Source organism: Chiloscyllium plagiosum, chromosome 12 (assembly GCF_004010195.1).
Source record: "Chiloscyllium plagiosum isolate BGI_BamShark_2017 chromosome 12, ASM401019v2, whole genome shotgun sequence".
Classification (NCBI taxonomy): Eukaryota; Metazoa; Chordata; class Chondrichthyes; order Orectolobiformes; family Hemiscylliidae; genus Chiloscyllium; species Chiloscyllium plagiosum.
The window spans coordinates 43760048-43787911 of NC_057721.1; the positions used below are offsets into that span (position 1 = coordinate 43760048).

The 27864-nt window shown below is 39.8% G+C and overlaps 1 protein-coding gene across 1 annotated transcript; it reads left to right on the forward strand.

Annotated features, from left to right (window-relative positions):
* Window positions 1-1827: 1827 nt before the first annotated feature.
* LOC122555179 (T-cell surface antigen CD2-like) lies at window positions 1828-27864 on the forward strand. The gene is made up of 5 exons (XM_043700914.1): window positions 1828-1995; window positions 3203-3517; window positions 17262-17507; window positions 19173-19301; window positions 27394-27864. The coding sequence occupies exons 1-5, from the start codon at window positions 1935-1937 to the stop codon at window positions 27843-27845; spliced, it is 1203 nt and encodes a 400-aa protein (XP_043556849.1). The 5' UTR covers window positions 1828-1934; the 3' UTR covers window positions 27846-27864.

The following is a 27864-nucleotide window of genomic DNA, read 5'->3' on the forward strand; positions in this document are numbered from 1 at the left end:
GCTTGAGGGAAATGGTTGAAGTGAGGATATGCCAGGCCATGAGGTTACAGATTGTGTTGTAGTTCAATTCTGTTGTTGATGAGCTTCATAGATACCCAGCCTTGAGTTGCTGGATCCGTTCAAATCTGTCACATTTAGCACAGTGATAGTGCCACACAACATGATGGACGGTATTCTCAATGTGAAGATGGGAATTGAGCTCTATAAATTCTGTGCAGTGATCACTCTTCCCAACACTGTCATGACAGATGGTATCTGATTGGATTAGATTCCCTACAGTGTAGAAACAGGCCCTTTGGCCCAACAAGTCTACACCGACCCTCTGAAGAGTAACCCACCCAGACCCATTTCCCTCTGACTAATGCACCAAACACTATGGTAAATCTAGCATGGCTAATTCACCTGACCTGCACATCTTTGGACTGTGGGAGGAAACTGGAGCACCCGAAGGAAACCCACGCAGACACAGGGAAAATGTGCAAACTCCACACAGTGACCCAAGGCTGGAACAGAACCTAGGTCTTTGGCACTGTGTGGCAGCAGTGCTAACCACTGAGCCACCATGCCACCATTGTTGGAGGTCAGTATCCAAAGTATCCTTGGTGCAACCATTAAATACTAACGTCTGGTGTGTGCTTCAAATGAAACAATGGAGTCTATGCTTCCTCAACAGCCTGCTGGTGTATTGATGAGGTGTCCTGATGGTCACAAGAGTAGGGTAGGTGCGAGATGGCAATGTCTGTGGGTAAGTGGTGTGTGGAGCTGGTTCTCGTGGAACATGCCCTGAGCCACAATTTAGTCTTAAGTGACATGGAGTTCATTTGGAGCAAGTGGTGATCTGAATCTGCCAGGTACCTGCTGTTTTCCATTTCAAGCTTTCTTGACATCTACCTTGTTTAGAAAGTTAGGCAAGTAAGAATGCTGAATATTAATGAGGTAATTTGGGCTATCTAATGAAGAGTAATCCCCCTTAGTCGGCCTAATGAGAAACTCACTTCATCATTTGTCAAAAAAATGAAAAAAAGTGAAAACACCCAGCATTGAGATGGACATTGTCAGACTTCTTCTCTGACTGTCTCAAACCTCATCACAGTCCATGCAGCTCAGTTCCCTACAAGATTCTGTGCCAGATTTCAGACCAGCACCCTAATGCCACAGAGGCAAGTTGTTGGAGAGGAATATCTGAGTGTCAGCAGCAAGTCTGCAAGAGTGTCCCTATGCCTGTGAATAATTGGCAATATGTGGATGAGCTGAAAATGTGTTGCTGGAAAAGCGCAGCAGGTCAGGCAAGGATCTTGCAAGGATCCTCTTGCAAGGATGCCTTCCTTGAAGAAGCTCTCTTCCTCCCTCTACAAGGTGCCTGACCTGCTGTGCTTTTCCAGCAACACATTTTCAGCTCTGATCTCCAGTATCTGCAGTCCTCACTTTCTCCTCCAACATGTGGGTGAGGAAGACGACTGATTCCCTGGAAATTCAGTGTGCATAGTAAAAAAGTACTTTGAAAATACAGTAGTGAAATTATTTTCTTCCTTATCTATGCAAAGTTCATACTGCAGTCTTTTCCTTTTCCTCTGTTGAGCACGGATGCCTGCCAAACTCTCCACATCTACAAAGAACTATATGCTACATATAACCCCTCTTGCTGATGCAGATACAGCCCTGTTCAGTTTTTACCCCTTCCCTTCTGCTTAGTGCTACATATCACAAATCTATCTTTAACATACACAGCAGTTCGAGCCCTTTCCTACCATTCAGAGCTGCCTGCCTATCATGGGCCGTCCCTTGCACTCAGAACCGCCTAATATATCCCTCTGTTTCCTTTTCCCCTCCCACCCAGAAGTGAGCTACTTACATCAATTTCTTTATTGTAAAAGACCTTCTTGTTTAAGTAAACCTGTTTCAAACACTGGCATAACAAGCAAAATTCAGTCAAAATGCTTTGTCATCGAAAATGCTCACTACAGCTTGATGTAATTTTTCTTCTAGCTATTTCAGGTAAGGATATTTGATTTTCATGCATTTTTAACTTTATGTATTCAGTTCTATGAGGATATTCTTAACTTTTTCAAAGTATAAGCAGGTGGTACTGTTCAGTTAACCATTATACCAGCACCTGATTTTTCATTACATTTAACTCAATGGACAGCTGCTTTGACATCCATGGCTGTATGTAATCATCAAAATGTTAAATTATTCTTATAAATATTCTTATAAATTATGTTTAATCAATCCTGTTCTCATTTGTCATGACACACTGAGTCTTGAACCCAGACTTTCTACCCTAACAATAGGGAAAATCTTTCCTTATATATTTAACTTCCAAATAAACTCTGGAAATTAGAGTTCATTTAATTAATTGTAAATTAGGTGTGTTTTTTTTTATTGTATCAGCTGCTGCTACGAATATTTATTATATTTAATCAAATATTTATTTTGTATCTTTTGCTGTTATTGACAATGCTGTAGTACATTCTATGTTGTGAGTGCATGGCCAAAAGCTAAAATAGCCAATATTCACAAAGATGTGTGTGGGCAAAAGATACATTAATTATATCTTCTCAATATAAATTCCTTCACATTCAATGTTTCATTCAAAATTTTAGATTAATTACTTCTAAGAGATTATAACAATTACAATTTTTACTTTTGGACATTAATAATACTGATTTCTGATGAAAATATCGCTGACACAACAGTTTTGCCAGCTTGTCCTTCTTGGAAACAAGTCAATACACTGGGGCAGGTCTAATGATATAATATCTGATCTATTGTAAGCAGATTTGACAGGATCTTAGCTACTATTAATAATTCATTCTAAAAGGGTGAAACCATTATGGCACCTGGGAATTTTCTCAATCAGTTGCATGTAACCATATAAACTAATGTCCTTAGTCCTAGCTCACAAGCAGTGTGAACTTGCCAGTGCTTTGTGCTCTCAGACTCTGAGATTTAGCTGCTTAAACTTGAGCAGTAATTAATTCTGTACATATTTTGAGTTCTCTATGCCTTGAATCTTTCATGCTCAGCCAAAACCCCTTGGATAGGTTACATCTAATGTCTGCAACTATCAAAGGCTAACTGATATTCTTTAGTATCTTGGATTAGATACTCAAACTTGATGATGGGTTTCCTTGTATGGCAGAGACAAAATTGACCAAAAACAAATGAATACATTTAAACAATTTTATCTTTCAATTTACAGGTTTGTTTCTTGCAGAAAGCAAGGGTAAGGCAACAGATGTTTATGGAGAAATTGGAAAGTCGATATTTTTACATGCTAAGAGTGAAAGCTCTAAAACTGATGACATTAAATGGATGAAAGGAAATTTAATGATTGCACGATACAAAAATCAAATTTCTAGATCCTATGGGAGTTATATCAATAGATTTACTGTTTACGCAAATGGGACCCTGACATTTAAAATCATGAATAACAGTGAAGGAACATATCACTGTGAAATATACAGTACAGATGGAAAGCTAAAATCTCTCCAAAGCATTCAACTGCATGTACTTGGTGAGTGTGCTTCTTTTAAACCATTTTTCTTTAGAGTATTGCATAACGCTTTGAGCCAAATTTTTGGGGTAAAGATTTGGAATTCTAAATTGCTTGAATAAATAATTTACTCCAGGTAGTTCAAGCATTTCAGGAAATATTATCCAAGTCCTGATTAAAATTTAGCAGGACTCTGTCGAAGCTACAAATTCTTCTGAATCATGAAGTATCAGCTGTAACATGAGCCTGCCTACATGTTCTTACACATAGAGTGCATGCTATTAATTAGATTAGATTAGATTAGATTACTTACAGTGTGGAAACAGGCCCTTTGGCCCAACAAGTCCACCCCGACCCGCCGAAGCGCAGCCCACCTAGACCCATTTCCCTACATTTACCCCTTCACCCAACACTATGGGCAATTTAGCATGGCCAATTCACCTAATCTGCACATTTCTGGACTGTTTCTTTGCACTTTGTGTAAAGTTGCACTCTGTGAGCAGGAAGAGTGCAAGATAACTGCATTGGTACCATCTGAACATTGTCTGACTCAATGGAATTGCAAATTGATGTGATATATAAATTTCAATGTCATTGCACTGAGTGCAATTTAAATGCAATTTTAATGTAAGGATGCAAGTCTCCTATTGATCTGGCATTGTAACAAATTGTTGCAACTCTGCTGTAAGCACTGGATATTAGCATGATTCTGGTAAAGGCGTGGAATTGGAATTGGCACCGATAGAGGTTTGAACAAATATCACCCTTAGATTGGTGCTAGATTGGTCTTGTAACTGTTCTGGTACTGTCATCATGTTTGTCCAGCAGATACTGTCTGTGTATGATACTGGGCTTGCATTCTGATAGTCTTGCTATTTTGGATGGTCATGCCCCAGAGCTACAACATTCCTGTCCAGTATGACATGAAAAAACAAAAGAGTCTAAGCATGATTGGAATACACAATATAAAGCAGATCTTAGTAATATTTGTCATCACAATAAATCATAGGAAATTAAATCCTAAATGAGTAGACATTTGCTGGTTTCTAGGCAAAAATAAATTAAGTGTTTTAAAAACTTATTTCTTTAGAATGACTTTGCACAAATTACAAGCAATTCAGAATAGTTACTATAAACCAGGAGCAAAATGCAAAGCTGTTGTCCCATAATGTACAATTTAATTGGAAATCACGTAACTCCGATTTCAGTCTAGGATGTCTAAATCATAAACTAATCTGTTCTACATTATGTTAACTGGATATCTAAATGGTTCTTTCTCAGAATTGTTTTAGTAAATTGTACAAAGCTATTTCTTTCTTTCAATTTGGTTTGTCTTAGATAATTAAAATTATTAAATTTGAAATTTTCCATGTTAAAGAACTACACTTGTTCAGTTGTTCTATGTATAACAATACTAGGGAAGATGTAAAACCTTTAGAAGATTTAAGTTAAGTGAATCATTCCCACATTAGCAACATTTCCAGAATGGTCAATAAGATGTCCAGCTTGTTTTTCATAATTTTATATTAATTGATTTTGTCACTGCATTTTCTTCAAAGCTGTTTATACCCCAAAAGATTTGTTACACATTGGAGACTAGTGCCAGCTTTTTTATTTGTCAAATTTCATATCACTGTGCAAATCTGTTTGCCAAGGTTGAAGAAACAAAGACGGGAGAACATTTTCATTAGCCCTTCTACTCATGTCAAACCACCTTGTAGGCTGTGCGTTGTTTATCAAGAAATCACAGCTGCACTGTCCTTTACTGTACATTGATCAAATGCTACTAAACAAAGTACTGGGAATACATATGAGAAATCAAACTATAAAAATCAACATTTGAAGGAAAATGATAACTGTCTCCTGTTCTGCCAAAATGTCATTCTTGAAATAAGCTTAGTCCTTCTTCTTTAGTGGGATATAGTAGGACTGCAGATGCTAGAAAGTCAGTCGAAAAGTGTGGTGCTGTAAAAGCACAGCAGGTCAGGCAGCATCCGAGGAGTAGAAGAACTGACATTATTCCTGATGAAGGGCTTATGCCCGAAACGTCAACTCTCGTGCTCCTGCTGTGCTTTTCCAGTGCAACACTTTCTGACTCTTTTTTTTATTGGTGTATCAAATTGAGATACTTTTTACTTGCACTTTTTTCAGATTTTGCACAGTCCAAAACTGTAATTTATATGAAACATGGATTTCAAATTTCTGCTAGGTTTTCTTCATTTGTTAACATATGTATCACAGAAAATTATGGGCTACAGAGTTACAATTGTCCTAAAAATCCTTAAAAACATGGGAAGCAATTGACAAGGAATATATAGAGCTAAATCAGAGGGATCCCTAATGTTAGCTAGAATCAGAAAACTAAAGTAGTTAAACATGATAAACATCAGTAGTGTGAAATTAAATTACTTCCTTAGGCTTATTCTGTGTTATTTGATTTTCTATGTTATACATTCTGCAATATAGGGTGACATCTATTTCCAGCATTACTTTTACATGAATTGATCACTGAGCACCATTTAACTTCTTGTTGTGGATAAGAGATGGAAAAATTCATTTGCTCCACTTTTTAAAAAAAATGCCTATTATCTTAACAGATTATCGATGGTAGAGTGTAAACTTCAAACTTTTCTTACTAAAACCAGTTAAAGTGTCTAACTTTCATTTCTAGTTGCAATAATACCAGCCATAATACCATGAGTTGGGGAAGTTTTCTTTTACATTTTAATTAGCCTTTGCTTCTTCTTTTTGGAAGCTTTCTGATGTCACTGAAATAACAATGGGAACAGATTAGGAAAGGGGGAGGTGCGACAAGACTTGAGTGTCCCTATATACTAGTCGCTGACAGTAAATGGGCTGGTGCAGAAGGCGACGAAAAGGCAAATATGCCAGTCATGGTGAGAGAATTCATGTACAGGAGCAAGGATATCTTGCTGCAATTATATAGTTAAAAATTACACAACACCAGGTTATATTCCAACAGGTTTATTTGGAAGTACAAGCTATTGGAGTACTGCTTCTTTAGCTTGTGGCTGTTTTACAGCACTTCCAGCTGTCCGTCGTGTTCCTCCTCATCTGAACAGATCCTGTGTATGCATAGGGCATGTCCATAGGGGATGGCTGTTTTAATATGTTTATGGTGGAACCTCAAGAAGTGCAGCATCATGAGATTATCCATGGCCTTGCAGTACTGAGGTGCCCGTCCTTGATGGAGATGGGTGTGTCCAAGAATGAAACTAATTCTAAAGAGTAGTCCATGGTAAGTCTGATGGTGGGATAAAACTTGTTGATATCACTGTGCAGTTGTTTCAGTGACTCCTTGCCATGGGTTCAGAGGAAGAAAATAACATCAATATATCTGGTCGGAGATCCTGTGCAGCAAAGAAGTCTTGTTCAAAATTGTGCATTAAAATGTCAGCATATTTAGGTGAAAATGTGGTCCCCATGGCTGTTCCTGTGTCCAGATGAAGAACTGGTTGTCAAATGTGAAGACGTTGTGGTCGAGGATGAAGCCGATGAGTTGTAGGATGATGCCTGGAGATTGGCAGTTGGTGGTATTGAGTACTGAGGCTGTTGCAGTGATGCCATCATTGTGGGGGACACTGGTGTAGAGTGTTGAAACACCCCGTGCTCCTTATTCCGGCTACTAGCAGATGCTCTCTCTCCCTGCTTGTTTCAAACTGCCCCGTTTAGAGGCTGCCCTTTTATAGATGATCCCTGGCTAATGTGTTACTGATGTGAAACCAGAGTGGTATTAAAAACAAAGGGAACTTACTACTCCCTCACCATTCCCCAGCCCTGCAGTAAATCACCACAACAACATCAAACTCATGGTCTGCTTCCAAATATAAAAATTATCTATAAGGTCAAACTTTCTCTGAACTGTGAGACTTACAAGAATAACAAACCCTCTCCCATTCTTCTTTCTTGCTGGTATTTCCCTCGGGGTTAATCTTGCCAATCTCCTTTCTGTTAGGTTTACCCCATTCCATTTACCTTCAATTTTCTACCATCAGAACACAAGTAGGTCATTCGGTCCCTCAAACGTGCTTTAACATTCAATCAGGTCATATATATTCTAGGGGTCTGATATAGGTGCATAGTTTCTTAAATTTTGCTAAAAATAATGGAGCACCAATAGATCAATGAAGCTTCCTCTCATCAATTTCTTCTTCCAGAAAAATCTATTCATGTGCAAATAAGGACTTTGAGATGAATGACATTATTCTGGTCAATCACATCACTACCATGGCTTTATAATGAATACATCTTCCATTCTTTCATTCCACAGCTTCTGCATTCAAGATCTGCATTTAAACTTCCCTTGCTGTCTCTCTTCAAAATACAATGACTTTCTATGCCCATGTACTTACCCCTTCTTGGAAACTTGTGACCCATAGTGTGGCCAACTTCTGAAGTGTGCCATCTCTATAGCCTGCTATTCTCCTGTGGCCTTGATAATAAGCAAGAAAATAATTGAAAATAATCACTTATTTGTATCTGTCATCACACCTATTCCCTTACAAGTTTATTTCTTCTTTGATCCACATCTGAAAGTGGAAAATCTTCCTTCAAGTAACTTACAACAGTTGATTCAAACCCCTCAAATTTGTCCCCAATTTTTAATAGTTTCTGCATAGTTACCAATCTGATTAATCTCCCGCAGACCTCCATTCTTGCTGCCCTTACCTCAGCAGAACGTTTACATACTCTCTCATGAGAGTATGAGATAGTCCCAAAATAATATTATCACCAAGCCTGACTCCACCCTCCCACACTATAATATTTGCTTACTTTCAAAGTTATCACCCCTGATACCCTCTCCAAGATGATCATGTCGTCATGCTCTCCAGGGCCATTCGTATTAAATTGTGAACCACCCAGTTTCATTTTCTTGGCCCTATGTTAAGGAACATTGTCCTCTCCCTTTGAAATGACCAATAGCCCCTTGCTTCATCAAAAACCACCTTGCTCTTTCTGTTTTTGGAAACTACTATTTCACTATTTCACTCTCCCTTTCCTCCAAAGGATTCATGAACATGTTGTCACTTCTCAAATTTGGGCCTTTTTATCACATTACTTCATGTTCCAGTCTTATTCAATCAGCTCTCAGATCCTATCACAACCTCCAAATAATCCTTAGGACAGAATTGGTCTGTGACTGTACTCATGGTGTATTATTTCCCGTCATCAACTTCTTCCTATTTATAGGTGTTGATAGATCAACCATACAATCCTGTCCATTATCGGACCAATGCTGAAGAAGCTGCATTGTCCCCAGTTAAATATTTGGAAGACTGAAAGCATAGTGCTCAAACCCTCTGACTAACCTTTGCAATGGGTTTAATTCAATCTATCATCTCAGGTTGATCCGGATCATTTGTAGCACTAGCATGTTCATTGAATCATAGAATCCCTACATAGAATCATAGAGATGTACAGCATGGAAACTGACCCTTCGTTCCATCCTATCCATGCCAACCAGATATCCCAACCCAATCTAGTCCCACCTGCCAGCATCTGGCCCGTAACCCTCCAAACCCTTCCTATTCATATACCTATCCAAATGCCTCTTTAATGTTGCAATTGTACCAGCCTCCACCACATCCTCTGGCAGCACATTCTATACACGTACCACCCTCTGTGTGAAAAAGTTGCCCCTTAGGTCTCTTTTATATCTTTCCCCCTCACCCTAAACCTATGCCCTCTAGTTCTGGACTCCCAAACCCCAGGGAGCAGACTTTGTCTATTTATCCTATCCATGCCCCTTATAATTTTGTAAACCTCTATAAAGTCACCCCTCAGCCTCCGACGCTCCAGGGAAAACATCCCCAGCCTGTTCAGCCTCTCCCTGTAGCTCAGATCCTCCAACCCTGGCAACATCCTTGTAAATCTTTTCTGAACCCTTTCAAGTTTCACAACATCTTTCCAGTAGGAAGGAGACCAGAATTGCACGCAATATTCCAACAGTGGCCTAACCAATGTCCTGTACAGCTGCAACATCACCTCCCAACTCCTGTACTCAGTACTCTGACCAATAAAGGAAAGCATACCAAACACCTTCTTCACTATCCTATCTACCTGCGACTCCACTTTCAAGGAGCTATGAACCTGCACTCCAAAGTCTCTTTGTTTAGCAACACTCCCTGGGACCTTACCATTAAGTGTATAAGTCCTGCTAAGATTTGCTTTTCCAAAATGCAGCACCTCGCATTTATCTGAATTAAACTCCATCTGCCACTTCTCAGCCCATTGGCCCATCTGGTCCAGATCCTGTTGTAATCTGAGGTAACCCTCTTCGCTGTCCACTACACCTCCAATTTTGGTGTCATCTGCAAACTTACTAACTGTATCTCTTATGCTCGCATCCAAATCATTTATGTAAATGACAAATGTATAGGACCTAACACTGATTCTTGTGGCACTCCACTGGTCACAGGCCTCCAGTCTGAAAAACAACCCTCCACCACCACCCTCTGTCTTCTATCTTTGAGCCAGTTCTGTATCCAAATGGCTAGTTCTCCCTGTATTCCATGAGATCTAACCTTGCTAATCAGTCTCCCATGTGGAACCTTGTCGAACGCCTTACTGAAGTCCATATAGATCACATCTACCGCTCTGCCCTCATCAATCTTCTTTGTCACTTCTTCAAAAAACTCATTCAAGTTTGTGAGACATGATCTCCCTCGCACAAAGCCATGGTGACTATCCCTAATCAGTCCTTGCCTTTCCAAATACATGTACATTCTATCCCTTAGGATTCCCTCCAACAACTTGCCCACCACTGAGGTTAGGCTCACTGGTCTATAGTTCCCTGGCTTGTCTTTACCGCCCTTCTTATGACAATGGCACCACATTTGCCAACCTCCAGTCTTCCACCCTTCCAGGGTGGAAGCAGGCCATTTAACCCATTAAATCTACACTGACCCTCCGAACAGCATCTCATCTGGACCCACCCCAATCCTATCCATGTAACCCTGCAATCCAAAAACACATTGCAATTGCGTTCTCTTGTCCTGCCAGACGTACAATTTTCAAGTTGAATGGCTGCAATGATAAGCTCCATCAAAACAGTCTGGAATTTTTGTTTTTAATTTTTTTCTAAAAATTTAAAGTGTTACGATCAGTATATACTGATTGTCTCAGACACATTACTGACAATATAAATGTTTAAATGTTGCAATACCAACACCAAGCTGAAGGTTTCCTTCTCAATCGTGGGATATTTCTATTGATGATTATTCAATTTTCTGCAAAAGTATCCAAAAGGTCTTTCTATCTTCTCACCATCTTCTTGAAAGTGCACAGCACCAACACCCAGATCACTCACATTGACAGCCAGCTTGAATGGTTTGTGAATTGTTTTACACAACTTTTAGGCTGTCAAATGGCTTCTGACATTCTTTGGCCCATGGAAATGTTTTACACTTCAATAAGTCAGCCAGTGGAGCAACTACACTGCTAAAATTTGGTATGAGTTTCCGATAAAAACAATCAATCACGGGAATCATAGCTCTTCCTTCTTCCTCAATGGTATGGGAAACTCCCCAATAACCTAAGTTTTCACATCACTTGGGGCCAAATTTCCATGTCCAATAATATCACCCAGGAATGTGACTTGAGCTTTTGTGAATTCATTCTTAGCCAGATTTATCACCAAGCCTGACTCCTGAAGTTGATCAAATAATCCTGCTAGACACCCCAAATATTCCTTCCATGTGCAACTAAAAATCACCAGATTGTCGATGTACACAACACAATTAGATAGTTCCAAAATGACTTTATTGTTTAGTCTTTGAAATGTGGTTGGCACTTTTTCATATCAAATGGCATGAGTTTAAACTGGTACAATCCATTCAGTATTAAGAAAGCCAAAATATCCTTCACTCTTTCGGATAAAGGTACTTGCCAGTATCCCCTTAGTAAGTCCAACTTTGAAATATGAGTTGCTAGTCCCATCTTTTCAATACCGTCTTCCAAATTTGGAAAAGGAAATGAATCAGATTTTGTAATTGCATTGACTTTGCAATAATCCTCATCTCATTGTTGAGTACCATCTCATTTTGGCACCATTATAAGGAGTGAGTTCCATTTTCTGCAACTCATTTTCATTACATTGTCTTTAAGCATGTGTTCAATCTCTTTTTGAATCTGCGCCAACTTTAAAAGGTTAAGTTTATAAGGATGTTGCTTAATTGGATGATCATTCCCTATATCTACATCATGCATAATTAGATTAGTACTTCCCAATTTATTCCCACATATCTCCCCACATGATTGTAATAATTCTTTCAGGTCATGTCGATTTTTCTCTGGAAGGTAACTCAATAATTTATCCTAATTTTAAAAACTTCTTTATTGTCCAATTTAATTTGAGGAATGTCCAAGTCAGAAACACCTGAACGTGGTTCTTCCCTCTGTGTTGTAACCAGTAACACATTCTCCTTTTGCTTTCCTTCCCCATCAAAATACCTTTTCAGCAAATCCACATGATATACTCTGTGAGATTTCTTTCTACCTGGCATTCTTATTAAATAGTTCCCCTCACTCAATTTCCTTTCAATTTGATAAGGCCCAGTAAACCTTGCCTTTGGAGGTTCACTAACACTTTAACCTCTCTAGTGAAATTGCGAATTTTGATTTCTTATCTGCTTCCAGTTTTATCACATGCTGTGCTACATTTAAATTCTGTCTAGCTAACTCACTTACTCTATTTAATCTTTCCTTAAATTTTGACACATAATCCAAATATGACTGAATTTTGACTCAATTTTTCCCAAATTAATTTCACTGGCCCTCTCACCTCATGCCCAAAAACTAATTCAATTGGAGTGAATTTGGTAGATTCATTAGGTGCATCCCTAATTGCAAATGGTATAAATGGAATTCCTTTATCCCAATTCTCTTGTTATTCTTGACTATAGTCCCTCAACATGGTCTTAAAAAATTTGATGCCACCAATCTAACATTCTTTGCGATTCAGGATGGTACAGAATGGATTTTAATTGTTTTAATCCTGTACATAACTTCCTTGAATAACTTTGATGTAAATTTTAATGCTTGATCTGATTGTATTTCTGTGGGTAATCTGTATCGAGTAAAAAAAATTGTGTAACCCTTCTACCCTTGTTTTCTCAACCACTTGATCAAATATAGTTCCTGATAATTGAACTTCAGCTTCCCTACCTTTGATTCCTCTTCCTGCTTCAACGTGTAGCTTTGTGACCTTGTTACCACACAATGAGGAAATATCCAGGATATACTTCCGTTAACATTTCAGTTCCACTGGCCTTTCAACTACTATAGGTATTACTCCAACCTGTAAACCAGTTATGTCATTGCCAAGGATAAACTGTATTCCTGGAACTGAGAATTTTTCTATTACACCTACCACCACTTCTCCGCTTTTCACCAGACTCTTCAACCTCACTTTATGTAATGGAACATGACTCTTCTCACCATGAATTCCACATATTACTACATTTGCTGGCAATAGTCCTTCTGAATTACTTATCTTCTCATTTCTCACCATCAAAGATTGATTTACTCCCGTATCTCTTAAAATTTTCTTTTCTTTACCTGCTCCTCCTGGCATAATGAATAAATCTTGCCCTCACAAATAAATTCTTTAAAGGAATCTGGCACTTTCTTCTCAACCAACCCTTGACCAGGTTATGCATTCTTTTGCAGCTTTTTTTAGTTTCCACTGTGCTTCCCTTTACCACTTCAACAAAACCCACTGGCTTATCCCGTTTTCCCACACCCATCTTCCCAGTGTTTTTGCTAAACCACCAACACGCCGACTTCATGTAGCCTACTTTATTACAATGAAAACACCTGACCTTTTTTATTTCTCTTTCCCCCTCATGGCCTTGCTTTTTACTATCTTCAGTGAGCTCTCCTCTTCCCTGACCATCTGAGGATTAGATTTTCCCCAATTTCTCTGCCTCACAGATTGAAATTGTTGTCGGAAGCCAAACTTCTCATTTATGCACCGACTTATAATCATCTGCCATTTCCAATCCTAATGTTGCAGTCTTAACTCTCTGCTCTTCCACATGAGTTCTCACTAAGTCAGGCAGTGAATTTTTGAACTCCTCCAAAGTTCAAATATTTGGTGGATTTTTGATACACTTAGAAAATGTTTTATCTATTTTCAATGCCTTAATCCACCTATTAAAATTATTTTGTTTGACCCTTTCAAACTTGATGTTTGTTTGAGCAGGTTCGCTCCTTAGATTCCCAAGGTTTTGGGTACTAGCTCATACGCACTTAAGATGGGTTTTTTTCACCTCATCAAACTCCCCAGATACATCCCCTGATAGTGATGCAAATACCTCACTAGTTTTACCCATCAGCTGTGTTTGGATTAACAATACCCACGCGGTTAGCAGCTGTTTAATTTGTTTACCACTTTCTCAAATGAAATTAAAAAGGCTTCTATATCCATCTCGTTGAACATAGGCAATCCTTGGACATATTTAAACAAATTCCCACCAGTCCTCTGGCTACAAAGGGACAACTATCCATTACTGTCTTCATCACTACCCCTACGTTCTACCTCAAACTCCACCATTCTAAGTGACTTTGAATTTTCATTTCCAACCTCTGAAGTTCCAACTCTCTCTCTCTTTCTCCCTTTCTTCTTCTCTTTCTCTCTTTGTTCTCTGTCTTTCTCCTTCTCGGATCTTCTTTTCATTTTCTTTTAATTAAAATTCTAACTGTCTCATTTCCTTTTCATGTTTAAGATGCTTCATTTACTATTAAATTTAGCCATTTCCAAAGATTCTGTCAGCATTACTGGCAATTGTAAATGCTGCACAATTGCCACAATAATCTTCCCTTTCCTCACAGACACAGGCAACCCCCAACTCCAGTTTGTCTGTCAATCCCAAAAGCTTTCCCTGGCTCACTTTCTGTAAAACTCAAAGTGACTTCTTCCACCCCCAGGAAACTCCTAGTGACTGTAAGAGCCATTATTACTCAATGTATGTGCTAGTTAAACCAACTAAATTCAACACGCAAAATAAAGACACCAGAGTCATAGAGGTAACTCTATAGAAATGACAGCACGGAAACAGGCCCGTCGGTCCACCTTGTCCATGCTGACCAGATATCCCACCCCAATCTAGTCCCACCTGCCAGCACCTGATCCATATCCCTCTAAACCCTTCCTATTCATTTACCCATCCAGATGCCTTTTAAATGTTGCAATTGTACCAGCCTCCATCACTTCCTCTGGCAACCCAAATCGACACACGCACCACCTTTTGCATGAAAACGTTGCCCCTTAGGTCTCTTTTACATCTTTCCCCTCTCACCCTAAACTTATGCCCTCCAGTTCTGGACTCCTCGACCCCAGGGAAAAGACCTTGTTTATTTATCCTATCCATGCCCCTCATGATTTTATAAATCTCTATAAGGTCACCTCTCAGCCTCTAATGTTCCAGGGAAAACAGCCCTAGCCTATTCGGCCTCTCCCTATAGCTCAAATACTCCAACCCTGGCAACATCTTTCTAAATCTTTTCTGAACCCTTTCAAGTTTCACAACATCCTTCCGATAGGAAGGAGACCGGAATTGCACACAATATTCCAAAAGTGGTCTAACCAATGTCCTATACAGCTGCAACATGACCTCCCAACTGGCACTTTTAAAAGGGAGAGGAACAGACAAAGGCAGCACATGGTCTGTGCAGGACAGAGAGAGACAGAGAGAGAGAAAAAAAACCCACACTGCTAACTGACACATCAATGAACCTGTTATTGCCTTTGCTGTTGAATTCATGTATCGCTGGACATCGGAGTGCATCTAATTAACAAAATTAACAAAACACTAACACTTACAATTGAGCCTTTGAGCTCAATTATCCTAAACCCAATCTGAAATTAGAGATTTGATCCTGGAGAAGTCCCCAGTTTGTTCTGGACCAGCCCAAACCCCACTCAAAATATATTAAGAAGGTAGCCTAGACCTAACATCTTTTCATTTTGAAAGCAAAGTGCCAGGCATTGTGTTTGAGATGCAATTTGATTGGTCAAGCTACCAGATATGAAGCAAAGTGCACTTTATTTATACATTATAGTTAAAATATGACAAAAGAAAGAAGAAATTGGAATAACTTAACAAAATAATAGATTATTAACTCCTGCTAATTAACTGTTCCAATATCCCATAAACACACCCATGGCAAAAGGCAAGTTCAAAAAAATAGATTGTCTCACAGACAATTCTCCAGTCCAGGAGGAAAAACATCAAGAGACAATTCTGAGAGAGAGCGAGAGAGTAGCAGGAACTGATGTTTTATAGCTTTCGCCCAGCTTTAATACCCAGCAACAACTTCAACTGAAAACTAAAAACTAAAACTTCTGAATCTATTGCTGCTTCTATTGTTCCAACTTTTAAAACAAAAACCCAAACCTCATAAACTGTTTACTCGAGTGGATCTGAGTAGACTACTTGCCACCTTTGCTTAAAAACGTCTCTTCAAAAAAAAGCAGGACAAAATATATCTTGTAAAGGCATTTTATTGGCACCACACAATCGCTCCAGGGTGGAATCAAACTCAGAACCCTGACACTGTGAGACCGCAGTGCTAACCACTGAGTTCACTGGCCCACTCTTATCAGGTTCCAACCTGATCTTCTGACCCCAGATCACATTTTTCTACTTCCACATGATTGCTTCCTCCACTCTTATAATAACTTAATTAATGCTGAAACTTCCATCCTTGCCTTTATCATCTCAATGGTTCTAATTCTTTTATATTGTGCATCCACTCTTCCACTCTTAGTAACATTGCTCACCTAAACATTGCTTTCTATACCTTTCCTTGGCTCTCTGTGATTGTGCGTTTACAATGGTCCCTGGTTGCCCACCAACTGTATTTTATATTTCCCATTCTTCCGAGTACATCCCTGTATGTCCTTGTTCATGCCTGTTTACATAAACTACTACAATTGTCTCATACTACATGGTGTTTTGTTCCTCTGACTCTGGTCTTTTATAGACTGATACATCCCAATACCCACCATTGATATCAATGCCTTCCATTGTCTGATTCCCTCTGCAACTCTATTTTCCTATTCTTTAAATTTCTTCTTAAAACACACCAATGTTTTTGACAACATGTTGGTTTCTTATTCCTTTGTTCATTAACCGTATCTTTGTTCTATCATCAGTTCCATAGCCCAGTGCCAATTTCCTGTCTGTTTCCATTATCCTTGCATACTATTTCTACCCTAATTATCATCCAATGGCTTCTTTAATGCTTTAATTGAATCTGCTTCCACCACATTTCTGGGCAGTGCATTCCACTTCCTGTGAAAAAGATTTCTCTTGCATCACCCTTGCTTCATTTGCACATCATTTTATATCTATGCCCTGAAATTCTGTTTCACTTTTACTCCACTCCGATAATTCCTTTCAGTGATGTAATAATTCCACTCTATGCATCCTCTGAAATATTTTCACTCCCCCAATTCTGATCTCCTTTGAATCACTCCACTATTGTGAGGGCTATACACTCTCAAAGTCTCGAATTCTCTCTTGTCCTATACAACTCCCCTCCAAACCGATCTGACTGACTAAGCACTAATCATCTAAACTAGTCTTGATTTACATGGCTCAGTGTCAGTTTTTACTGAGGAACATTCCTGTGAGAAGCGTTCAGATTATACTGCATTAAACTAGTTACATAAATGTTATTATCATTGTTCCTGTTGCAGGTTACTTGTTTAATATGAAAACTTCTTTATTTCTTTCAGAGAGTGTCTCAAAGCCAGTTTTAAATTTTAAATGTATCTCTCAAAAAGTCAATATAACCTGTGAAGTGGAGAACGGAACTAATTTCACTATGAGCTTAGCTGGCGGTTCACTGACAGAAAGGACAGACAGTCATCGATATCTGAATATGGTCAAAACCTTGGGAATGAATGAAAATGTGGAATTTGTTTGTACTGTTAGCAACAAAATTAGCAGCGCCAATGCTTCAAGAGTGATTGAGTGTTCAGGTAAACATGGCTTAATAATTTAGAGTGATTGTAGGCTTTCTCTTGCAATGGTCTTTATGATTATTGTCTGATGATGGGAAACTGAGAAAACTTGTTTCTCTGCCTTCAACTTCAACTGATTAATGCAGAATTGAATTAATCTGGAATGGTTCCTGATCAGTAAATCCAGATAAAATTAATTTCACAAACTTCCAAATAAGTAACTAGGTTTTATAGAAAATGTGATAGGGTGTGACATCAGATTGAGTGAATCTTGTTAAATCTACATTAAGTTGGCCAGAAACTCTTAATCAATAAATCAGAATAAATTATCAACTTAATGATAGCTGATTAAATAAAAGATCTTTCTCTTGTTTCTGTTGATATGCTTGCCACCACTGTCTCAAGTCAGTTAAGAACTGGCAACAAACATTGATTCTCCCAAATTATTCTAACTGAATTAAAAGCTGACATCAAGTATGAAAAATCAGCCAAAATTCCACTTGAAATCTTGAGTTACCAGTGAAGAAGTTTGTCATTTTCACACTGGCATTCAGATGTAATCACCTTGAGGAAACAATGTTAGTTTACATCAATTTAATATCAAAATTCAGAGTACAATGTTATAAGTTGATCTTATTTTTTCAGTTTCTCCTTGCATTGTCTTACACATTCCTTGATCCTGATTGAGAGGGCATGGCCATTCCCTTTGATGAATTTGGGTATATTTTCAGATTCTCTCATCACTCACTGAGGCTAATTTGGAATTTGGCAGTTGCCTACTGAAATAACTTCAGAGATACTGGTATCCCATCACCAATCCGCCCTTTATTTACGTGTGGAGAGTCCTTGACACTGATCCAGCTTCCTCAGAGTCAGCTCTCAGATGAGCAGAAGCTTTGACACATTTGTTTATATCTGTCTGCCAGAGCTTACTGATTAGACCAGATTACAAGCCCCAATCTGGAACTCATGTTCTATGAGGTCCACATGAGTGACCTCATTGCAATCACTACATCTATCATAATTATCTGGCCCAGGTCTCTTTTGAGTTTGGCAGGTGAACTGCCAATGTCATCCTTGATACACCTTGCTGCTGTATCAGCTCAGAGGTGTTAAGCTGCATTTATCAAGATCTCCAGGCGGATATGGTGAATTGGGGGAGGGAATGGTGGGGCATGATTCCAAAGACACGTGAGGATGGCTCTGTTGTTGAAGTCCGAAGGAGAACCTTCTGGCTCTACATAAAAGATGCTCCTCATGAGAGTCTGCATGTGCCCCTAAATTTGTAACTATCTTTCTAATTATCTCACTAAGATTCTGATTTGCATGGGACACTGTCTACCAATTATATCAGGCAGGTGTGCTAGAAGCCAGTAGTGGAGTCTTTAATAAACTTATTGTTGGGTGAACTGGAAGCTGTTTTAAGCCCTTTATTGTTTTGTTAAGGCTGATTAGAATTCGAAGAATAAGCCAATCATACATTTTAATTTAATATTTTTACAACAATAATTATTTCCATAGATATTTGTATATCACCAAAATAAAATGTTTTAGTATCATTTTATATTATAATCTTAATGCAATTACCATATTATATTTCTGACATGGGATGTGTACTCTTACATTTTACTGCATGCCTGCAAGGATATTATTCATATTTCCATTATTCCTTTTTATTTTCAGAAACAGAGGCCAAATCCATTGTTAATTATTTTTTTATGATACTAGCAGGAGGAATATCTGTGGCAACCATCTTTATAATCCTCATGATTTATTGCATTCTAAGATGTTGTCAACGGAAAAGGGAAAGTGGTAAGTAATTTTATAAGTCTGTAAGACACATTAATTGTCAACAAAATATTGATTAACTTCTTTAACCCAACCACAAATGTCCCAATAAAGGTTGTAATTAAAAAGAAATGAACTTGAACATTAAATTTCATCTTCTAGGGAATGGTTTAATATGGACTTTAAGATAAACTCTACGTAGAGAAATCCTGTGTTTAGATCAGAGTGGTGCTAGAAAGAACATTTGCCATAGAGAAGTCCTGTATCTATCGTCACAACCAAGACTCGAGATTTCAGTGAAGTTCGAGATGTTTGTGGAAACTCTTCTGGTTAATTGTTTAATTGCTCATCACTATTCATGACATGGTTTCGAAGAACTGAAGACATTGTGGTCTGATTGTTGTTTCTGGTATTGCTTCAATCAGTCTAGGGCATGCTCTTGATCATGCATTTGCAGGTTTCACAGGCTGACACCTAATGTTTGGGCACATTTGGTGCTGCTCCTGGTACAATTTCTATATCATTGAAGTAGGGTTGATCCTCCAGTTTGATCATAACAATAGAGTGAGGGACATTCAGGTCACAATGTCACACATTTTATTTGCATATAATTCTTCAGATCCTGTCTCTCCAAAATGCAGAGTTTTGAGCTGCTAGATGTATTCGGAATCTCTCCTATTTAGAACATTTGTAGTGGCACACTGTACAATTGAGTCTAATTTCAGTATCAATATGAAAATGGTAGATAAGGGAACAATGGTGACCTGATTTTGCTGAATTACTTGCTAGAGGGGTATTATGAGTGAACCAAGTTACTATGCATCTGGAGTCAGATGGGGGCCAGACCAGATAAAGAGGGCAGATTTCCTTCCCTAAAGAACATGAGGGAACCAGATAGTTCCACAGTTTTGATGCTGGCATCTTCTATTCCTGCACTCCTGAATCGTGCTCAAATCTAGGTAATTCTTTCTAACCATACCGTGGTCGGGGTCTGAACAATGTAAACTGGGGCACAATTTGTGACAGAATCACATGAGACACACAGCGTGGCCCATCTCAGTATCAGGAGAATCTTCCATCTTCTTTTATGCTTTTCATGATGGGTGTGAGGAGTTTTTCACTAAGCAGCAGTAAGTTGCTAATTAATAAAGTCCAAAGCTGATTAAACACCTCATTAATAATTAGCTATCTCTAACCATTCAAGCTCAAGTATTCTCGGCATGGAAATCACAGCAGGTATCTGGGGACTTCAGCTTGCTGCTTGGTCCATGCCAGATACTGAGCACTAATATCTCAGGGTATGCTGCATGAGCACCAGCCACATGCATCCCACAGACATTGGCATCCAATATGTACCAGCCTTTAAGAACACTCATGTCATATCTCTGATCCAGTTACATTATGCTACTGGGTTTCAATGTTGTACCTTGGGCAATTGTGGCAACTCTCATTGTAATGTTGTAGCTAGGCCACTGTGCATTCAGGGACACACACAAAGTTCATGGACTGGATTGAGCTGCGAGGCTTTTCACTCACTGTCATAGCACTCACTCACAATGACCCTACCTGGATACTCACTGCATCCTTGCCTTGCTTTATGTGCTCGGTGCCTTCAGCCAGAGATAACAGCCTCACCTTACTTTTGTCCTGCCAGACACAAACACAGGAAGCTTGACATGATTATCAGCAGGCCTCAGTCAAGTCAAGGGAGATCGTCTTTGGTCAGGGGACCCTGGCATAGTCAGTTTAGAGCAGTCTCAAATACCAGCCCAGAGGCTTGACCGCAGTCAGTCAGTCACATGAGGATGTCAGAACTAGAATGCTTTATACATATAGGGTGGAGCTGAATGTCAGACAGCCCATCAGCAGTCTTGTCTCACTCTGCCCTTCTGGTGGCTGTTTTCCTCCTAGGATGAGAAAGACACATGAAAGTGGTGGCACAGACATTGCTTTCCATCTAATTGAGGAGGTGTCCCCTGCAAGTGAATAGGCAGCACAGAGGGTATGTAGGGTTCATGCAAGGGTTTTGGGTGGGAAACAGTGAGTGAGGCAAGATGTTGCAGGCAATAGTGAGAGCAGCAGAGACTAAGTCTTGGTGGGAGGTGGGCACAGTAACATAGATAGAGGAAGTGTAAGGTATTGAAGAATATATTGTGATACTTGTGCTGGGAATTTCCCCAGACAGCTGAGACTGCTTTAACCCAGGTGCCAACCTAAGACAAAACTGGCATGGTATGGTGCCATGCATGTATTGCTTGGCCTGGGATAAGAGAAAGTCCTGCCTTTACACTCCCCTGTCCAATAGGACCTACAGGTCCCTGCCTGCTAAAACGGGACGTGAATTTCCCCCGTCTGCCATGTCCTGGGTAATTGTCAGGAATTGTGTCAGGGAACTGTGGATTGATAGTGTTTCTCCAGAAGTAAAACTGACATTTAGAAATGGCACTGGCACAAGGGATGCCAGTAACTTCGAGGATATCCCAACAGTAGTGGGATGTTCCAGGAACAGCTCATGGTAAGATGGGAATGGAATCAGACATGAGAGACATCAAAGGGGAAGGGTAGGCAGTTGATGAGGTGACTGGTGAGATAGGGTGAGAAAAGTCACTAGGCCTCACGAAGAAAAACCCACTAAAAATAGTCACAACTCACACTTATCCAAAAAAACAAGGTTTAGCTCTTTGTCTCTGGCCCTGCCTCAGACTTCAGCACCTCCAAGCTGAATTATTTCAATGCTTTGCTTGTTGTCCTTCAAACCCTCCACCTTCATACACTTCAACTGATTCAACTTCAAACTGATATTTATAATTAATACTCATATATCTAAATTTAGAATAATACCAATCCTCAGAGCTGCTTGTGATTGTACAGTAAGATATAGGAGTTTGATAAGTTCATACTTGGAGGTAAGTGCAATTTTGGTTTCTTCATCTAATATGGGATGTGATCTCAATTAAACCTACAAAATACCTAAAGGGATGGACAGATTAGCTGCAGCTAAGACATTTCCCCTGGTTAGTGAGTCCAGACACAGGGGACACAATTTAAAGTAAGGGGGATGCTATTTGCGATAGAGATGAGGAGAATGTTTCTTCTTGCCCAGAGGATGGTGAATATTTAGAAATTTCTATCGCAGAGTTCCGTGGAAGCACAGTCATTTAGTAGAGTAGAGGTTGATAAGGTTTTTTTTGTCATTGTTATGGAGATAGTGTGAATAAAAAGCATTGAAGTATCTGATCAACCATGATTGTACTGAATGGCAGAGTAGGCTTGGCATTGTACTGAGTGGCCTACTCCTGGTTATATGTTCCTATTTTATTATGTGGTGATATGTAAGTGGTAAGAATCAGACTGACTATCCACTGATTTTTAACAATGAGGCAATAGACTCTCGAGGAATACAGTGACTGCGGATTGCAAACAGTTATTTATCTCGCTTATCTCCTCAGTTCATTGTTTCACTTCTTCCCTCCATACTGAATTATTGCAATATTTTATTACTCCGCCTGCACTAACCATATTATTTTCTGCATTTCTGTTTTAAGATTGGATCAAGCACAAGTAGTTGTACAAAAATAGCCAATTTATTGAGAAAAGTAAAATAAGCTACTTATAAATTGTTACAGATCTGCCCTCATGCCATACTGCTGACCATTCATTTCACTCATACTGAACATCATTTTAACCAGGCTCCACTTGGTAGACATCCATGCACAGTATATCCAAAATGGATAGCTGTAAATTGTTAAGGGCACTGTTAATACTGAACCTGTAAAGGAAGCCTTGCTAGAGATGATTTAATGTGTTTACACGTCAGTGAAAGGTTGAGAGAAGAAGCTGAAATTATTAGAGAACACAGGCTCATGCTCACCTCGAGACCACAGGGAGGCAAGAAAGAAATTTTGTGGGGATTTGTCAGACATAGAACTTTGCAGCGGTTTTGCACAACTGAAGACTTGCTAGAACATTTCAGAGGGCAGTTATGAGTCGATTACTTTGCTGTAACTCTAACTGCACAATTTTCAACATCATTTAGACTTGTCAGGTACTGAAGCAATTCTAGTCCATGGGCAAGACAACATTCAGACTTGGGCTGATAAGTGACAATAAAATTCACACCATCCAAGATCCAGGAAATCTCCAACAAGAGCAAATCTAACAATCTCCCTTTAATATTCAATGGCGTTACCAACACTGAATACTCCACTTTCAACGTCCTGCAGTTACCAATGACCAGAAACTCAATTGGTCAGCCAGGCAAATGCTTTGGCAACAAGAGCAGATGAAGACTAAGTATTATACAGTGAATAACTCACCTCCTGACTCCCCAGTACTTGTCTACCATATATCACTCACAAGCAAAGAGTGTGGTGGAATGTCTCCACTCGCCTGGACTTATCATATTATTTTGTGCTTTCCTGTTTTTAAAATCGGATGGAGCATGAGCAATTGTGCAAAAACAGCTAATTTATTGAGAGAAGCAGAATAAGCAATTTATAAACTAATACAGACCTTCCCCCATGCCATAGTGCTAAGAGCAGTTCCAACAACACTCAAGAATCTTGATACCATTCAGGACAAAGCAGCGTATCTTGATTGGCACACTATTCACCACCTCAAACATTGATCTCTTCCACCACTGATGTTCAGTGACCATGTACCAGATGCACTGCAGTAACTCACCAAACTAGGCTCCTTTGATAGCATCATCAAAACCTGTACTACTTTGAAGAACAGGGCAGTAGATGCATGGGAATACCACCAACCGTAATTTCTACTCCAACCTATACCACTTCCTAATTTGGATCTATGGCTTCTATCTTGCATTTTTTTGGCTGTGTCAATTTTGTGGAGTTTCATGGAGGGTTTCTCCCCATGAGGCCTGTTGATTTTCTTGTGCTATTGTCCTAAGCTCAGCTCATTAACCACTGAGTCCACCCTTACATCGCTTCTTTCCAAAGTTAGTCTGATTCCGTCAATTGCCATGGCTGGAAGATCTTGCCACTGCCTGGAATTGCTGTAATGGACTGGCCTCTCCATTGCTGGCATAATTTTTATAAGACCATTGTGCATCCAACAAGCACAGTCAGCCCAGAGGTGCCCTGCACAGTTTGTTACACTTGGTCTGGACAGGGCAGAACTGAAGAGTTTGGAACCCCACTTTGCAAACTGGCACCTAACGCAGGATGCTGCAACACACCACTTTGTCAGAGATTCTGTTCACTCTGAGAGCTGGCTCTGAGGGAACTGGTATCAGTATCAAGGACTCTCCACATGTAAATAAAGAGTGACTGTATATACCAGCTTCTGTAAAGTTATTTTAGTTTCCTTCTTCCATTCCAAACCAGAGATCTGATACTCTGCTCCTCATCATACACATTTAGTCAGTTTTTGTAATTCCCTGTAGCCTTTCCTGCTCTTCCTGCTATAGTGACTTTGTTCTACTCATTAATTCCTTCTGGCAAATATGCCAGCCCAGTACTTTATCTTTGTGATGAATGCCCTCATCTGGATCTTCACTATCACTGGGTTCACCCTCAATTAGCCCAGTATCAATTCCATATTGATTGGGAAATTCAACCCAACACATCATCTCCACACTATCCCAGGTCAAATTGAAAGGCTGAGATGACACTGAAAGTTACTAAAAGTATCATGAATAAATCAAGTAAATCCCACAAAGATGCAAGACAGTTCTCGAGTAGAGGAAAATGCAGCCTGAAGCCATGGAAAGTACAAAGACTGATACCACACTATGTACACATGACTCTTCCAATAGCAAAATAAGTCACTGAAGTAATAGGTGAGTGAAAAATATCAAGCTGAAACTGCAGAAAGCCAAATTTCATTTCAATAAGCCTGTCAAGCTATTACCAAAATAAAGTATGAGAGCCCATCAGAATACAAATATTCAATGTGCTCAGCAATAACAAAAATAGTCAGTCCAAATGGCAACTTGAGACCTGCATGGAGCGGTTGCCACCTCAATAGTATGCAGTGGAAGTGAATGACCAGATATATCATCGCAATTGCAGTTACATCCACCCAACTGCAGAAGCTGATCCCCAACTGCAGGGGGCAGATCAGGAGGAAGTGGATGTGGTATTTACACACAATGCACATCAGCCACCAGGCCAGAGGTTCACAGGGACACAATAGAAATAGAGCAACAATGACAACACAGCGACAGCAAATAACTTAGAAACGTCCCTCTCTGGCAAAACACTATCAGCTGGATGAACAGCCAACAACAACTAGCAAACATACCAGGAAGACACCAGCACAGATTACGGATTATGTGTGCAATGCATGCAACAGATTGATGGGAATATTGAACTGAGAAGGCAAGAGAACTATAGTGAATACATAGATCTTTGGTATCTTTGGCCAGTGCATTGAATATAAGAGTTGGGAGGTCACGTTGCAGCTGTACCGGACATTGGTTTGGCCACTTTTGGAATACTGCGTGCAATTCTGGTCTCCCTGCAATAATAAGGGTGTTGTGAAATGTGAAAGGGTTCAGAAAAGATTCACAAGAATGTTGCCAGGGTTGGAGGATTTGAGCTATAGGGAATAGGCTAGGGTGATTTTTCCCTGGAGTGTCGGAGGTTGAGGGATGACCTTATAGAGGTTTATAAAATCTTGACGGTCATGGATAGGATAAACAGACAAGGTTTTTTCCCGAGGGTGGGGGAGTCCAAAACTAGAGGGCATAGGTTTAAAATGAGAGGGAAAATATTTAAATGGGTTTTAGGGGGCAACTTTTTCACGCAGAGGAGCATTTATGGAATGAGCTGCCAGAGGAAGTGGTGGAGGCTGGTACAATTACAACATTTAAAAGGCATCTGGATGGACATATGAATAGGAAGGGTTTAGAAGGATATGGGCCAAATGCTGGCAAATAGGACTAGATTAGTTTAGGATATCTGGCCGGCATGGACAAGTTGGACTGAAGGATCTGTTTCTGTGCTGTACATCTCTATGACTCTATCTCAGGGAATCACATGATATGGCAGAAAGGCAGAAAAGTGGATCAGCTATGGTGTTATTGAATGGTGGAACAGCTTCAACAGTGCATTTGTCCAACCTTAAATCCTATTCCTTGCACATGCAAAGTGCCAGAGACCCGAATGGTGTGATGCAGCCATCACCCCAGAAAAATACCGTTCAGCAAAGCAGAGAAGGCAAGGGGCGGTGGGGGGGGGGGGGGATAGTGGAGTGTGGTGTCAGAAGACAAAGAGACTGTTGGTGCTCTGAGACTCTACATGGGAGGGTATGGTAGATGTACACAAAGCCAAACTGACCTACTTTAGGTAATTTGGTAAATGTCACAGACAGCTGAACATTTTATATTCTATAACAAACAAACAATGCTGTGTTGGAATTGGTTGCTTATTTCTGTCAAGAGGCACCCTTTGATTATCTCTGCACAAATGTCAACACTTTTAGATTAGATTCCCTACAGTGTGGAAACAGGCCCTTTGGGCCAACCAGTCCACCCCAACCCTCCAAAGAGTAACCCACCCAGACCCATTTCCCTCTGACTAATGCACCTAACAGTATGGGCAATTTAGAATGGCCAATTCACCTAACCTGCACATCTTTGGACTGAGAGGAAACTGGAACATCCAGAGGAAACCCACGCAAACATAGGGAGAATGTGCAAACATGTGCGACAGACAGTTGCCCAAGGCTGGAATCGAACCTGGGACCCTGGTGCTGTGAGGCAGCAGTGCTAACCACTGAGCCACCGTGCCATCGTACCACCCATATTTATAAAACCATATCTTTTATGTCCTCAATATTTAAAGCTGTTGAAACAGTTCTGAATTTTGCCTGTAACTTTGGAGTGAGGGGTTATCTACTTTTCTGTGAATGCAGGACCAAAATTTGTTTTAATCTGTTCTCCAAATAACGAATCAATACTTAAAAAACAAAGGTGTTGGAAGGTAGGTGTGTGGTGAGCATATATTGCCCTGTTGGTAATGTTAACAAAAAAGGATTTTGCTGACCTGAGGACAGTTTGATGAATGGATTTTACTTTGTATCATATTTTGCTGATTTTGCTTGTGTGAATAATTTACAACAATGATTTTTTTTTCTTTCTGTCCAATAGTGGACACTGAGCTGGAGGTCCCCATGGAATTTAGAGAACAAATGAAACAGTCAAGGCAACCAATCCCAGGACCTAGAAAACACAATGAAGAATACAGTGCACCACGACAAAGGGCAGAACCCCGAAAACCCAGGGAGGGAGCAGAACGAATGGACGGAGAAGAGAGGGCACAGAGAGCTGCAAGGGCTGAGAGGGCACAGAGAACAGAGAGGGAAGAGAGAGTGGCGAGGGCACAGAGAGCAGATGATTCACAGAGGGCAGAGAGAGCACAAGGAGCAAAGAGAGCACATAGAGCAGAGAGAGAACAAAGAGGAGAAAAAGGAGAGAAAATGTATAAAGAGAGGAGACAGAGAGGAGAAAGGACACTGGAAGGAGATAGATTGCAAAGAATAGAACATCCAGAATTAAGAGTAAACAGAGGACCAGTGCCCCTCCCACCACAAAGTCATTGATTCTGACTAACAAAATTGC